The 16,390-nt window shown below is 36.9% G+C and overlaps 1 protein-coding gene across 1 annotated transcript in view; it reads left to right on the top strand.

Moving 5' to 3' along the window:
- Positions 1-14,115, top strand: part of AHR (aryl hydrocarbon receptor) — a 67,718-nt gene extending 53,603 nt beyond the window's left edge. Inside the window, exons 6-11 of the mRNA XM_075143631.1 lie at positions 147-277; positions 1,153-1,355; positions 3,072-3,181; positions 4,702-4,843; positions 5,661-6,927; positions 12,406-14,115. Coding sequence (XP_074999732.1) covers positions 147-277; positions 1,153-1,355; positions 3,072-3,181; positions 4,702-4,843; positions 5,661-6,927; positions 12,406-12,561 — 2,009 coding nt within the window. The 3' untranslated portion in view covers positions 12,562-14,115. The remainder of the gene's footprint in view (positions 1-146; positions 278-1,152; positions 1,356-3,071; positions 3,182-4,701; positions 4,844-5,660; positions 6,928-12,405) is intronic.
- The last annotated feature ends 2,275 nt before the right edge of the window (positions 14,116-16,390 follow it).

Genomic DNA, 16,390 nt, shown 5'->3' with positions numbered 1-16,390 from the left:
GATTCTGGGGATGTTTCCAGTTTGCATTGTTCTTGCTCAGGTCATGACCTAATGCTTTGTTTATGAGGCGGAAGATGATTTGTTATAGATAGCCTTCACTAGGTGTTCTTCTAAAAATAATTCTTATAAATAATCCTTTCCTGTAGGAGATAATGGCTTTTCACAGCCAGCAACCTATTATAACCCAGACCAACTTCCTCCGGAGAATTCTTCCTTTATGGAAAGGAATTTCATCTGCAGGTTACGATGCCTCCTGGATAATTCATCTGGGTTCCTGGTGAGTATGGAGTTATGTAAAAACTTCCACACATGCTTGCAAGTTGGAAATCTGCATTATCCTTATAATGTGTACAACAACTTTATTTGTTAATTCTCTGTAGATATCTGAGCTGCTTGAACCAGTACGTTTCAGTTAGTGACACTAAATGTGTCCCCTTCAACATGTTGTTACAATCAGGTGCAAGTTCTCTCATTTCTCATGGTTCAGTTTCCTCAGTGAAATACGAATAAGCATCTGCCTTTGTAAAGTACTGTGTGATTTGTGGATAAAAAAACAGCATTACAAAGATTATTTTCTGTTAGGCATCTTGAGATGCAGTAAGTCATAATAACTAACAGATCCATAGTTTTCCCTTACTTGGGAAAGTCTGTGCTTACTCTTTTGTTTGTCAATGCTGTAGATTTTAAAAGAAATAAGGGTTTATCACCCTCTAGGTGACTTTTTACTAATAGAATTGTTTATATAGGATTTTGCAATTGTACACATTTGCATACTTTGTACTAATGACTAACAGAAATGCAAGAGAAATAATGTTATTTGTATGTATAATGCCATGTTTATTAGAATATTAAAAGATCCAGTTGGCATTTGCTATTACATGTTTGGGGTTTTTTTTACAAAACAACCTTCCCATTAGTTCTTTTTCCAGTGAGTTTATTAGTAGATCTTGAAGTGACACGCTCAGGGGTATAACAACAGTATTCTGTACCTGTTAGCTAACATTTGTGTATGCAGAGCTACAAAGTTTGAATCTGATGGGTCTTAAAAAAAAATATATATATATATATATATATGTGTTTTACATCATAACAGAAATGTCTTACTCTTAAATATCTCCAACATATAACAATTACTTTTTTCCTCATCCTAAGGCTATGAATTTTCAAGGACGATTGAAGTTTCTCCATGGACAAAACAAGAAAGGGAAGGATGGTGCTACTTTGTCTCCTCAGCTGGCTCTGTTTGCAGTAGCTACTCCCCTGCAGCCACCATCTATCCTTGAGATACGAACCAAAAACTTCATCTTCAGAACTAAACACAAACTGGATTTCACGCCTACTGGCTGTGATGCAAAGTAGGTGTAAATTATTCTGCATAATATTCTAATAATTTGCTGATAGGTTTCAAGTATGTATTTGAAATATAAAGCTGGCTACTGTTTCAGTCAATACTGACGATTGTTAAGGAACTGCTAGGATTTTTCTCTTCAGCCCTGCTAATAAGTAGAGAAATGGCATTGTCATAGCGTACTTCCTTGAAAGGGCATATTGCTTTCTGACACTCAATCATTAAAAAAACAAAGGAGGAAAAAAAAAAAAACAAAACCCAAAAAAAACCAAACCAAAAAACCCAGAATACAGAATACTAATGAATTAGGGAAGAATAAAAGTTTAATGTTTAAATCTGGTCGAAATTTGGTTTTAGAACTGATAGAACAAGTGTTTCATTTTTTTCTACATGCATATTTTCTCCTTCGGTTCAAATAGATGTAAAATACAATGGAAATGTTATTAACTTCAAAATAAACAAATGAAGTCCTTTTTTATACTATAACTTTTACCCATTTCCAAACCATTCTTTTCCCTATATAAAAACTGGAAGCACTATTGCATTACTAGATCAACATAATGTAACTATGCATCAACATGGCAAGAAGCCCAATAAGATGCATCTTTATCAAAAGAAAAGCCTTTGGTCTCCTTCCTTTCTTCTCCCCTCCTTCCTATTTTTGACTGATAATGCTTCTAGCTTTCAGACTCATTTTCAGTGGAATCCCGCATGTGGTTTTCCTTACCTACTGATAGAATAACGTAGAGTGAAATTACTCAGTATTCTGTCTACTGACAAACCGAAATGTTTTTCTTGTGTTCTATAAACTGAGACGAGTAAAAGTTAACAAAATGTTAACACAGGCTTTTTTTCCCTCTGATTTTTTTCATTATGCTTCACTTGAAACCTTCAATTTTTGTCGCGTTTTACACTTTTGCATATATTGTTCCTCTTCTCTACTTTTTCCTTTTTTTTTTTTTTTCTTCCCCTTATCTTTGGATCTCCATTTCTTTGTTCCAAGTACTGTTTCAGTCTCTTTTGGGCTATTTCATTCTATCATGTATCTCGTAATGCTCACACAAATGCTGTTAAGTTGTTCATCTCCCTGACCTTTAGTAAAGTATGCTAATTTTAGCTACCAGGGTCAAACATGACTCTTTTGCCAGTTGTCCTCTGAGGCATATCTTAGAAAGCTTAAATGCAAACACAGGGGTCCCAAAACACTCAATAGCAAACAGGATGTAGTTCTGAGATAGGCCGTGTTTTGAATTTTAAGCTACTAAAAATACTAATTTAGGCAAGAAGTTTTAGATAACTGAAGTTAAGGCCCTACTTAATTCTACATGCAGGCACCTAGAGATAAATGCTATGAAATAGGGAGAGGCAAACATTGTCTTTCATTGCAACAAACGGGAGCTGTCTGCTGTAAGTGAATATGTTCAAAAGTATGGAATTAGGAGTCCAGCTGAACTGTAGACATACTCTTTTTTTTTTTTAATGATCTAATAATTGTGTGAACCTGTTCCTAGTCAGTGAAGGCAACTTGGGGGACTAGTAAAAATTTTATTTGTTAACTGTATTTTTTTATTAGAACTGTCATGCTTCCGCATACAATTGATATTGCAACAAAATGTAGTTAGCATTGACGTCTGAAATGTTCTAGCCATAATTAACTTGCTTGGCATTCGTTCTGTGAGTTAGTTCATCAGCAGTGTTGCAATTTTTTGTTTTTACCTTCCAGAGGAAAGATTGTCCTGGGATACACTGAAGCAGAGCTGTGTATGAGAGGAACAGGATACCAGTTTATTCATGCAGCTGATATGCTTTATTGTGCTGAAAATCATGTCCGAAGTAAGCTTCATTCCCTAAGAAAGGCTGAAAAATCAGAGCATGGATTATATTCATACTGAAAAAATACTATGAAGTACTCTTCTTTTTTTTTTAAAAAAAAAAAAAAGTCGTCGTTACACAAAAAGAACACTATTCTTTTCATGTGATCTTTCCCTCCCTATAAAAACTTATACTGGGTGAAGAAATATTTAATATTCCTATCTAGACCCTTTTAGGTTATATATTCCAGTTTCTGTCACATCGTGTTCTTCTGACTTCCTTCTCTGCTCAACCCAACTTCTGCTATTTCAACAACTTCCTTTGGGCAAAGGGACTGTTTCAAAGATAGCTTTCCTGTTAGCATTTTCTTTTGATATCAGTGTAAGATTTTTAACAGAAGTTAATTTCTGATTTAGCATGCTAGTGTCCTATACATTTCTGGTTTTGATTCTCGGCAGCTTGATTAGGTTTAAGTAATAACTTAAGGAAAGAAGTATAATGTTTTAAGCTAAGGAAATAACTACCAGCTAGTAGTGGAATGTTGAAATGTAACTAGTGGAATTCTTTCTTTGCTTTTTTGTTAGCTGTAACATACTTGTCTTTGGAAGTTACAGAAACATCTTCAGGATATTTTGGTGCTGCTTCTTTTCTACTGACTTCTCTTGAAAAACTGTTTTTTCTTTTGTCCCCTTATACACAATTAATTAACCCCCCTCAGTAGGTTAGTTCTCAACCTATATTAAGCAGGTTTTCTGTTTCAGGTGTAGCTCAGTCACTGTTGCCTATCAGTGGTTTTGGTTGTTTGGTAAGGAATAAGAAAGAAAATATTTCCAGAATAGAATGGGATGAAACTTTGGTTTGAAATTTTGATTTGAAACTCTGTCTTAAAACTGGTTTTGTTCCATTTCTGATGTTAAGATAAAAAAGAAGCCTTGTAGCAAAGATAATTTTTGGTTAGGATTCTTAAACTTCCCTGATATTTTTTTATTTATTTTTTCTGTTTAAAAATGCAGTGTTTTCAGCATTGTGCAATGAAAATGTAGTATGTTTCTCAAGCATTGCTAGTGAAGTGATAGGGGGATTGAAAAATAATGGATTTTGAAGTACCTCTGCATTAACTAGTCAAAATGTAAAAGAATTGGATTCAGAGCTAATGTGTTTTCTAATTTCTTAAGTAATAGTCACTTTTCGGATGTAAAAGAGACTTAGGCTTTTGTCATTTACATGTTCTAGTGTTTATTAATTTCTGTTATTGCAGAAATAATGGATGAAGCTCCATATAGGATGTTGCCAATCTGTAGTGGATATCTTACAATTGCTTGCAGTTTTGGCTTCTGTTTTACCAGTAAATTAAAGTAGACGTCTTAAAGTGATCGATCATCCTGTTTCACTAGGAATACATTAGTGCCACACAGAAATGGGTGATTGAGGACATGAGATTTGTAAAATTGCTCTACAAATGGGATTACTTTCATGACATGCCAGATTTTCCTGTTTTTTTCCACTGGACGGTAAATGGTATGCTTACTCTTTAACTCTAGTGATGAAGACAGGTGAGAGTGGAATGACTGTATTTAGGCTTCTAACCAAAGAAAATCGATGGGCCTGGGTACAGGCAAATGCACGTCTTGTCTACAAAAATGGAAGACCGGATTACATCATTGCCACGCAAAGACCTCTTACGTAAGTCATCATCGCATAAAGCAGTGTACTTGAAAAAAACTGAGAACTTTTGAGCTTGTTTATATTCAGAGAGGAATTCTTTACTTTTAAATAAACCCCCTTTAAATCCTGAACTCCAAAAAGAAAACCTCTTTCAATATACTAACAAACATTGAAAAGAATTTTGATATTTCAGTACTTATGTGGCATAGTCCTTTATGTGTAAAACTTTAGACATTTTGATTTCATATAAAGAATAAGAGCAGCGCTACAACCCCAAGTTATTCCATCCAACCTATCTTTAATTCAGTATGCCCATTAGCAAAAATTAAGAAATCCAACTGCAGTTGTGTAGAAGAAACAACAGATAACATAAAGAAATTAAGTCCTTTATGGTGCTGAACTAAATTCTACATAATATGGAATTCAGCATTACTATACAGGTTAAATAATTTTTGCTAAGGAGTCTGTAAAATGGAGAAAAATAGATACTTCAGTATTGAAGTACTCATTTACTTGCTATGCCAAGAAAAACATAATGCATGGAGCAAAGCCCACTTATTTTCATTTCAGCTCATAATGCACAGAAAATGGTGTATGCTATCTAGATTTAATTACAAATGTGATATGTAAAGGTGGCATTACAGTCATAAGCTCCTTATTTCATAATCTGCCTCTTGGTTTAACTCAGCCAAGTTGAGCTGTAATAGCTAGGAATTTGAAAAATGCCTACAAATAGAATAGTTCTTTTTTTTAAAATATTAATTCTAGAGGACGAAAAGATTACAGTAACTGTTTAGTACTGCAGTATTATGCTATATATCTGATTTATTTTCAGAGATGAAGAAGGGGCAGAACATTTACGGAAGCGTAACATGAAGTTGCCCTTCATGTTTGCCACTGGTGAGGCTGTGTTATATGAGGTATCTTTCCCTATGTCGAGCCTTATGGATCCCTCTCAGCTGAAGAATAAAAGCACGATGGGAAAAGGAGCCAAAGCAACACTACACAATGACTCTGTGGATCCAAACTCCCTCCTAGGTGTCATGTTAAGGCAAGATGAGTCTGTGTATCTCTGCCCTCCAGCATCACATAAACTTTCCTTTGAGCGGAACTTCTTTGCAGGCAGCAGGGATGAACTGGGCGGTGTTGTTAGCAGCGGCTGGACGGATAATCTCCTACCTGCTGGAAATCACAGCACTCTCAAACAGGAGCTAATGGAGTGTTCCCAGGACAGCTCTATTCCACTTCCTGAAGACAGTGCAGCACTCTTTCAAGATAACAAAACCAGTGACTTGTACAGCATCATGAAAAACCTGGGTATTGATTTTGAAGATCTAAAGTGTATTCAACAGGATGAGGAGTTTTTTAAAACTGAATTATCTGGTGTGGATGATATTGGGGACATTGACATAACTGATGAAATCCTGACTTATGTTCAGGATTCCTTAAATAAGTCTGACTTCTTATATTCAGGCTGCAACCAGCAGCAGCCCCTGGTCCAGAATGAAGATTGCTTGGTACAGCAAGAGTTAGATCCACATCAGCTTCATCAGCACCAGAAACAGCTCATGGAGCAGCAACAGCAGCAGCAACAGCAGCAGCTCTGTCAAAAGATGAAACATATGCAAGTCAATGGGATGCTCGCAAATTGGAGCTCTGGCCCCGGCATGCCTCTTAGCTGCTCGCAGCAGCAGCCCCAGCAATATGTGTTCCCTGGCGTGCATGCCACTACATCCGAGTTCTCTTACAAATCAGAAGTAAACACTTCCCCTTATGCGTGTAGGCAAGAGTTTATTCCTTACAAGCAACCCACAGCGATGATGCCACAGGTTTCTAATTTTGCTCAAATGGATTTCCCTGTAGGAGGTTTTGACAGATCGACCTATTCTGCTTCTTCCAACTTGGACGATTTTCTCAGTTGTTTGCAGCAAGTCCCTGAAAATCTTGAGTGTGGGATAAACTCTGAGTCAGTTATGCTAACTCCTCAAACATGCTATGCAGGCGCTGTTTCTATGTACCAGTGCACCCAAGAAGCACAGCCCAGCTGCGTGGATCAAATGCAGTATGATCCTATGATGGCAAGTCAACAAACATTGAACAAGGTAAGGTAAACAACATTGCTACATTGCCTGCATTTTGAATCGTGTGTTTATTGTTTTGGGTGGCTACCGGGATGCAGAGTTTGTCATAATTGAATCACTGAGTTTGAAACTGATGGGTTAGCAGTGTGTGAATGTCCTTGCTTTATTTGTTCATTAGATTGAAGAGAGTTGCATTTGGTCAAGTTTTTATGTACATGTATCCATGTCCTGGCAGCTCTCTCTTTGGCAGTATTAAAGCAAGGGGTGAGCGAACGAGTCTGTTGTATCTACCAGTGATTTTCCCAGTAGGAGCAAAAGAAGAGCAGATTGGTCAAAAGCTTGGAATTTGCTTATATACCTTTTCTAGAGGAGTAGAACGATGTCAGTAATATTGTCTGGTACACTCATTTTCATGAAATATGTTGTAAAGATCCAGAAAAATATCTTTTTTAAAATGTTAGTGTTCTCTAGCTACTCAGATTCTTCAATGATTTTAGGATTGCTTAAAGTATCAGCTTATAATATCACATAAATAGCATGAAATATTATGAACATGAGCTACTGCATTTCTACACACAATGATACTGCAAAAGTATTTTTATATATTGCTATAAGTGAGAGTCAGTTTGTTTATCAAGTTGCTGTCTAAATTGTCTGCTGAAGACAAAAGAGCAGGAAAAAATTATATTCACAGTAGATAAGTTGGACCTTTTTCACATTGTGCTAAGGAGAATTCACAATAAAAGCCGTAGAAGAGAGGAGCCTGGCTGTAGCACAGACTACAGTTTTAAGCACTGTTCTTCATAGGCAAAATTAACTTAGAAATAAAAAAATTCAATTACTAAGGCAGGTTCCTGATTCTGAAAAACCTTTGTTGAAGGACTTTAAATAGTACCATTTATTTCTGTTAATGTTGCTCAAGTACAGAGCCACAATTCTTTTTCTTTTTTTTACCTCAATGAGTTAATGTTCCAAAGAACTGATTCTACAAATGCTTATGCACATGCATAAGCATTTACAGAATTAAAGTATTAACTGGCATTTAACCTACACAAGACAGAGGTGAGGAATGCAAGTAGAACATACCCAGTTTTTCAGTATGCTTAATACAAGTACAAAACATATCCTTTTTAAAACTGTTTCACTAGTGGAAAAAATATAATTGCAGAATTACAGAAATTTAGCTAAAATATAGGACAGTTCAGCAAGATTAATAACTTCTGCCCAAGTGCCCAAGGGCGGTAGTAGCATGAAGTGACTTTGGCAAACTGCAATGCGCAAACTTGCACAGTGCTTGACTGTATGTTGGCTGGCTGTGGTCAGTGTTATTAGTCCTTCATAGTGCTTGTTAGTAGGGTTGCAAAGCATTTCCAGGGTCATCCAAGTTCATCCTTAGAGTATAGAATTTTTGTTTTCACAAAAGCTATACTGGTGTGGTGCATCAGTTTTGAACAGCCAGCACATAAGCAATTCCATTTCTTCTTTTTAACGGTTGGTTTCAAATTCATTTATTTTGTAGATTATTTTGTTGTTATGCTGCCTTAATCGTTTTTGTTATGCCCCCTTTTTGTTATTTTCTTGCTTACTTTTTCTCCTCATCTACCTGTAAAAAGTTCAATGACTAATGACTTAAGACAGCATCTCTGAATGCACGTTGTGGTTTAACCCCAGCCAGCAACTAAACCCCACGCAGCTGCTCGCTCACCCCCCCTCTCCAGTGGAATGGGGGAGAGAATTGGGAGGACACAAGTAGAAAACTCACGGGTTGAGATAAAAACAGTTTAATAGTTGAAATAAAATAAAGCAGAACAGTAATAATAACAATGATAACAACAACAATAATAGAATGTACAAAGCAGGGGATGCACAATGGAACTGCTCAACACCTGCCGACCGACGCCCAGCCCGTCCCAAGCTGCAGGAGCCCCCCCTTAGTTTTTATACTGAGCATGATGTCACATGGTATGGAATACCCCATTGGCCAGCTGGGTCAACCGCCCCAGCTCTATGCTCCCTGCCCCAGCTTCCTGTGCACCATGGGAGATCGAAAAGTCCCTGGTGCAAGTACCACCCAGCAACAACCAAAACATCAATGGGCCATCAACACTCCTCTGGTACCAAACCCAAAACACAGCAACCCCCAGCCACCAGAAGGAAAGTTAACTCTATCCTAGCCGAAACCAGGACAATGCAATAAATGAGTATGTCTATTACTTCATATTTGCTAGAACACTGTGCTGCAATACTAATACTGTGTTTAGCTTGTTTGTCATAAAAAATGAACGAAGGCCACTTTGTGAAAAGTTATCCCTACTTAAGTTGTTCAGAGGCAAATTCAGCCCCTCTTGCTATGGTATACCCATGCTGTGTGGATCTGGATAGCATTGCATAAGCAGAAGCCTGGTGCAGAACTGATGTTACCCTTGTGCACGTTAGCTCCTCTTTACCTCTGAAGACAACTGCTGAACATTTGTCCAAATGAGCTTAAAAGAGGAGCATGCTTTTTGATGAGATAAGGAAGGATTATTCCCCCAACCCCGTTTACAAAAGGGTGATCATAGATAGCTGATAGCTATCTCCAAGTCCTTGGGGGTCCAAAACTTACGTATGCCAACTGGGTGCAGTGGGGGGTGGTAAGAGACTGTTTGTTCCTAAACCAAATAGCATTGACTTTTGCAGCCCATACAGCTATATGCTGTTCATATGAAAAAACCCAACAACATCTCTTACATCGGATTGTACTAGTTTTGACCTCTAGTCACATCTGCCAATTAGTGTTTTTATAGATTGAGGGCTAAGTAAGGCTCTATGTAAACCAAAGTTGTTATGCTGAGAAATTTTTAATGTAGAAACATTTTTTTACCTAGAAGTGTCATTGCTCCAGGGAAAGATAACCCTATATTTATATCTGCTTATATTACAGAGATTGTATTTAGTCTTGTATCAGAGGAGTTAAGAACTTTAAAATATGTGAACCCATTGGAACTAGTAAGTTGCAGACGACACCAAGTTGGGCGGGAGTGTTGATCTGCTGGAGGGTAGGAAGGCTCTGCAGAGGGACCTGGACAGGCTGGATCGATGGGCCGAGGCCAACTGTATGAGGTTCAACAAGGCCAAGTGCCGCGTCCTGCACTTCGGCCACAACAACCCCAGGCAACGCTACAGGCTTGGGGAAGAGTGGCTGGAAAGCTGCCCGGAGGAAAAGGACCTGGGGGTGCTGATTGACAGCCGGCTGAACATGAGCCGGCAGTGTGCTCAGGTGGCCAAGAAGGCCAATGGCATCCTGGCCTGTATCAGAAATAGTGTGGCCAGCAGGAGCAGGGAGGTGATCGTGCCCCTGTACTCGGCACTGGTGAGGCCGCACCTCGAATCCTGTGTTCAGTTTTGGGCCCCTCACTACAAGAAGGACATGGAGGTGCTGGAGTGTGTCCAGAGAAGGGCAACGAAGCTGGTGAAGGGCCTGGAGCACAAGCCTTATGAGGAGCGGCTGAGGGAACTGGGGTTGTTTAGCCTGGAGAAGAGGAGGCTGAGGGGAGACCTCATCGTGCTCTACAACTACCTGAAAGGAGGTTGGAGTGAGGTGGGTGTTGGTCTCTTCTGCCAAGTCACTAGCGATAGGACGAGAGGAAATGGCCTCAAGTTGCGCCAAGGGAGGTTTAGATTGGACATTAGGAGAAATTTCTTTACTGAAAGAGTGGTCAGGCCTTGGAACAGGCTGCCCAGGGAAGTGGTGGAGTCACCATCCCTGGAAGTATTTAAAAGACGTGTAGATGAGGCCCTTAGGGACATGGTTTAGTGGACATGGTGTGTTGGGTTGACGGTTGGACACGATGATCTTAGAGGTCTTTTCCAACCTGTATGATTCTATGATTCTAAGTCAGAAGTATAGCTGCTGCACTTGAAATAATCTTGTAAAATATTACCTGTGCCAAAGCCGTGATGGCAAATAATAGACATTTCTTTGTTGTAAATAGGAAGAATGTATCACTGCTTATGATAATAACCTTAAGGTTTGATTTTATTGCTAATTGGTAACTTTGGTAAGGATGCGACTAAGCAGATAAGATACTACTGTCTGAGCCTACGTTCACACAGCCAAACCAAAGTAGGGCAGTCTTTGTGGCTGGATTTAGCACACTGACATCCCTGTCAGCGGTTGGAGTCTGGAGAAGGACAGACATTGCTACGCAAGCCACGCTATCCTTTCCTCAGCCTTCTAACTCCCATGGATTTCTACGTGAAGAGACTAGGGGATTAGAAAGCCTGAAGGGTCTATTGTGGTCATCTGCTTTAACCTTCTGCCTAACTTGTAATTGCAGTAGGATCACAGCCAATGTAGTCTGAAAACACTTTCAGTGATGGAGAAGGGCAGAAAGGCCTTAGATAATTTGATTTCTTGTTTAAGGTCAGTATTCCTTTATTAAACAGGAGAAACCTTGCTAATTACTAGATTCTGTGCTGAGAACTTTCTTAGAAATTTTAATGAGTGTGCTCATCTTGTTAATGAAGAATATTGAAATAATCTGCTTCTGCCAGAAGTAATCCTCTTATGTTATTGTAGATGTCTTTAAAAGTATGGCAACTTTGATTAAAAACATAATTCACATGGCTGTAGTCTTGTTAAAAACTGCACAGTTAGTCAGATTTCAATGTTTGCGTAGAAGGAAAAAAGTTTCCAAAACCCAGCATATTTATGAATATATAATATATGTTTTAAGGACAAGCCTTGAATGTATAATATATGTTTTAAGGACAAGCCTTGAGTGAATGAATACTTAAGATATAAGCTACTCCTGAAGAGATGATGGAAATTTTTTAAAATATTTTGTTGTATTTTCTTTGAATGACTGAGCGGACTATTTGGTAGATAAAGTGACTTTTCCATAGCATGACAGGAAGTATTACATCAGATGATTAAAACAATCCTATGAACAATTATGTCAAGACTGATGAAAGCCATTCCTTGCTCTTACTTGGCATTGTCAATATGAAGACCGTTTGTCAAAAAGAAAAAAAGCCCACCCTACAACAGCTCAGCCAGTGGATTGAATGTAGTGCGCTTCAGCGTACGAATAGGACTGCATGTGTATTCCTGGAAGACCTGTAAAGTCTGGTTCCCATTGCAGACATGAAAATATGTAAATAGGTTGCTTTTAAAGTGTAACAGCTGGATGTGGAAATTAGGAATGCTCAGTCTGATTGTAGTTTCTACAAATGGAATCTGTATTACACTTTAGATAATAGTGATGTTTCTTTACTTAGCCAGAAGTAGGACTTCCACTGACTTCAACATGGGTAGGTTTCGCTGATGATTCAGACCCTACTTTAATGCAAATTAACTTCTCACCATTCATCATTTTAAAAAAAAAAAAGTTTTAAAGCTATTCATTATATTTTAAGATGATGTCATCCAATCTATGTCTTTAGAATGATTTTTTAAAACTTACAAATAAATCGGTTTCCCATACTAACCATTTATATTGTCTTTTTTCCTGCCAGTTCCAAAACAGTTTCAGTGGAGGAAATGTAAATGAAGCATATCCCTCTCAGTTAGATGTGATCAGTAATGCACAGACTGCCACACATCTTCAGCCTCTTCATCATCCGACAGAACCCAGATCCTTCTCAGATTTGGCATCTAGTGGATTTATGTGATTCAGATCTAGAGCTCCATCTGTGATTTTGTCTGGGCGTCAGGCTGCTCTGAGGAAAAGCTTGATAAGTCTATCTTTGAGCATCGGACTTTAACAGCTAAATTACATTTTGAGAATATGAGGTTGGTTGCACTATATACTGGTGGATATGTAATCCAAGACCTGGCTTTTTAGACTGACAGTGGAATTAAAACTTCTGACTAAAAGTATGCATGTGCTGTTTTCCATCAGATTGACTGTGTCATTGCAGTATGGATTACATATGTACTACAGACTATGTCATGCTATACAACATAAGATAAGGCAAATGGTTTTGTTGTTTAGAAAATAATTGGGCACTTTACAAATAGCATCAATGGCACAAGGAAGATGATTTCACATGTGGATTATTTCCAAACTTTATTTTTTAAAAACTATTAAAAAGCTCTGAATTCATGAGAATCAAAAGCACTTAATTTTAATGCATACTAAGCTCTTTAATCACTTATTTTATATTTAAATCCTTTTATTTTAAGTCTCCATTTCTAGCACTTTAATAGAAGGCTTAATACAAGGATATTATATGCAACTTCAGGTTTTCTATGAAACAGACCCCTTGCATTCCTCCTTTTCTTGTCAACCTTAAGTGCCTCACGATTTAGCTACCTTGTTTCAGATGGAAGCTTATTTTAGCAAAACTCACTATAAATGTCATCCATATTGTGTGAACTTTTATCTAACATCTACCGTGATACTGGCTGTATCTTTTTTTTTTTTCCCCTCTAAAGATAATTTGTTTAGAGAATGACTTAATTCTTTATCTGTGGATTTGTTACACTATTATCAGGAGTTATTAATGTTCTGAATTTAGTTCAGCTAAAGAGTTTTGGTTTATTCTATTCTGCTTTTCTGCTTTCTTCAGGTAATACAGGGTATATTAAAAAAGCAGATTTTGCTGAGGGGGAGGAGCAGATCCTCAGGATTAGTTGTAGATTATTAATGCTGAAAAACATGTGCCTTATCTTGTGTTAAAACGCTCATAATGTTCTTTAGAAATAATACAAGGCTGCTCTATGCAAATACTTTCATTAAAATGGATATTGAAAAGGACTGCATTTTAAATAAGGGGGAAAGGAGTATCAATAGCAATTGGTATTGACATTTACTTTGACTGCAGTTTTCAATGTTTGTAGTGGGGAAAGGGTCAGGTTTGGTTTAAACTTTATCCCTAGCAAATTGCACTGCAAAGTACAGAGAGGTTATTCTTTTTACGTATGTTGATCCATTTGAAAAGCTTTGTGCAAAATATGAAATTGGGAAAAGAAAAAAGTCATTAGAAAATTCTCCTCGTACTAGGTTTTATTTTCAGGGAAGAAAACCCACATCCACGAAAACATTCTGGGTTTTTGTTTTATTTTTATCTGAGAGGATTGTTAGAATTGCAGACACCAATGTTTGGTGCAAAATAATAATCTACATGAAAAAATACAGAAATGTGTATATGTTCAAAATATTTCATACTCTTGTGTGTTGTATAGTTCATATATAATAAAATGTCTTTGTAAAATATTTTAAACCAGTTAATTTTAAAGTGTTACATCATTATATGTTAAGAACAATTTTATTACATTTGTTATATATAATATAAAATGGCAATTTAGCCAGTTTGTTTTAAAAAGGCAAAAGTAAATTGGCTCCCTCCAATTAATATTGTTTAATACAAGGACAATCACTTAAAATTGGAATCCTTTCATAGCTGAAACATGCTTTCTTTGAAGAAGAGCATATTTTCTTCTATTCTGTGTGATATGATATGCTAGGCCAAACTTCTAATTCAGTTACAACTTTTCAGATTAATAAGTTCAGCAGTTCTTTTAAGTGAAATTACCATATATGAAAGGGACATTAAGGAAGCAATTATTATTCAGGAAAAGCCCATAAAGAGATTGTGGGTTGTATTACAAGGTTGCTTTTTTTTTTTGCCCCCCAACGTTTCAGATTTTGTTTTCAGCACAAGACATCAGTAACAGATTCAATTAATATCATTTGAATTAATTTGTGATTCTGTCATTTTTTTTAATTGAAGGTCTTGTTTTAAGCCAATATAAGCCATATCTAGCTAGTGTATCATGTTTGCATTTGAACTTGAAAATTAGAAAAATGCTGTAAAACTGGAAGGTTCAAAGGGATAATGTATGTTTTACATCTTACAAACCAGTATATATCCTGTTTATTAATTTAGTTAAACCAAATACATGTTGTCCTATCACTAAGTGCCAAGGATGCAGTACTACAACTGTGCTGCCCTACTTTAAACAGATCAGTTGTTTATATGCGTATCAGCGTATTTTGTGCATTATCTTATGTGTACAACATTGACTGTATTAGTGCACTCTTGATCTGCACCAAACTGTACCTACCGTGCACAGATATTTCTAAATTGGATCTCTATTAGCCCGTCAGATCTGTTATAAGTAAGATTATAACCCAGTGTTAGTCAGTATTACTATCCATTTTTGTACAAGTTTTCTTAGCTTGTTTTTCTTTCCAGTTCTTATCTCTCCTTTGCTATACCTGCACATACCATGCAATACACCTCTTGCATTAAGGTATGGTTTTGTAGCGCTCTTGCTCATCTCCAGTAAAGTTTGTAAGACATAATATATGGTAATAAAATAATCACTTGAATGTAGCTGAAATGTATGTTCTTTTACTGCAAAAATGTTTGATTTCAGCAGTATGCAAAAAGATACGTTATCATACAGTTACTAATATCTTTTGAGAGCTCGTCATCTAATAGTTTACAAAACTATTGTTATTTACATCACTGTGGACTTTGCACTTCTCTGAATATTAGATGCAAATACAATGTATATAATTTAGAGTGGTGAACAAATGTGTATTTGTCCATGGAATTAGTATTTTATACTTGCATGAAAATGAGTTTATAAATAAACTTTGTAAATAGTAAGCCACAATTAGCAGTTGGAAGGCTTCTATATTCATTGCTTAGTGACAGTAAATCCACAGTTGAACAGTACTGAGGTAGGAATAGATTTCTGCATAGATGCCGCTAAAAATAAGAAGCATTTTCTGTTTTGAGATTTGTAGCTGTCATTGGTAACCTATTTACTGTTTATTGCTATTTCATAAAAAGTGATTTTAAGTTAAGAAAACAATTCTTTTAGTTTATTTCTAATTACTGATACTACTGTTTCCTGTGTGCTATATTGGCTTTGCATGATAATCTTTTAAAATCAGTTGTAATGCTGAATCGAGTGTTTCACTGTAATCCCCTATGCAGTTTACCAAATTTACAATAGTTCTTTGCTTTAATGACATGATGGACAAGAATTTAATTGGTTTCAACTATGCTATTATGTTGTAATGTATTGAGACACGTCTTATCCAGGATCAGTACTAGGCTATGAACTCTGTATGTAGGTCCTCTTGTTTACTCTTCTTGCATAACACAAAAAGACAAGCTAAGATACAAGAGTAATTTAACATGGCTGCAAATCTATTAAGTAACATCTGGAAATAATCAGGCCATAATATAAGCAACACAGGCCATCCTTTTTTGTAGTCTGTTGCATTTGTTAAAAGGATACCTTCAAGACACATATCAACCCGTTCCCAGAAGGGTAAGACCTCACTGTCCATTTTTGTTTGAAGGAGGGAGATACTTTCTTCTGGACTAAGCCATTTCCTTTACGATTTATGGAATTCCATTTCTATTTCTAATTCAACATGAAAGTTAACAACCAGGGTGGTACCTAACCTGCAGTAGTCCACTGCGTCATGAGCTCAGGCAGTTTGTTGATGGAAGTCATCATCTTACTTGAGGCTCT

Source organism: Calonectris borealis, chromosome 2 (genome assembly GCF_964195595.1).
Source record: "Calonectris borealis chromosome 2, bCalBor7.hap1.2, whole genome shotgun sequence".
NCBI classification, from domain to species: Eukaryota; Metazoa; Chordata; class Aves; order Procellariiformes; family Procellariidae; genus Calonectris; species Calonectris borealis.
Note: the sequence above shows the minus strand (reverse complement) of the source record. Positions and strands in the feature narration are given on the sequence as shown.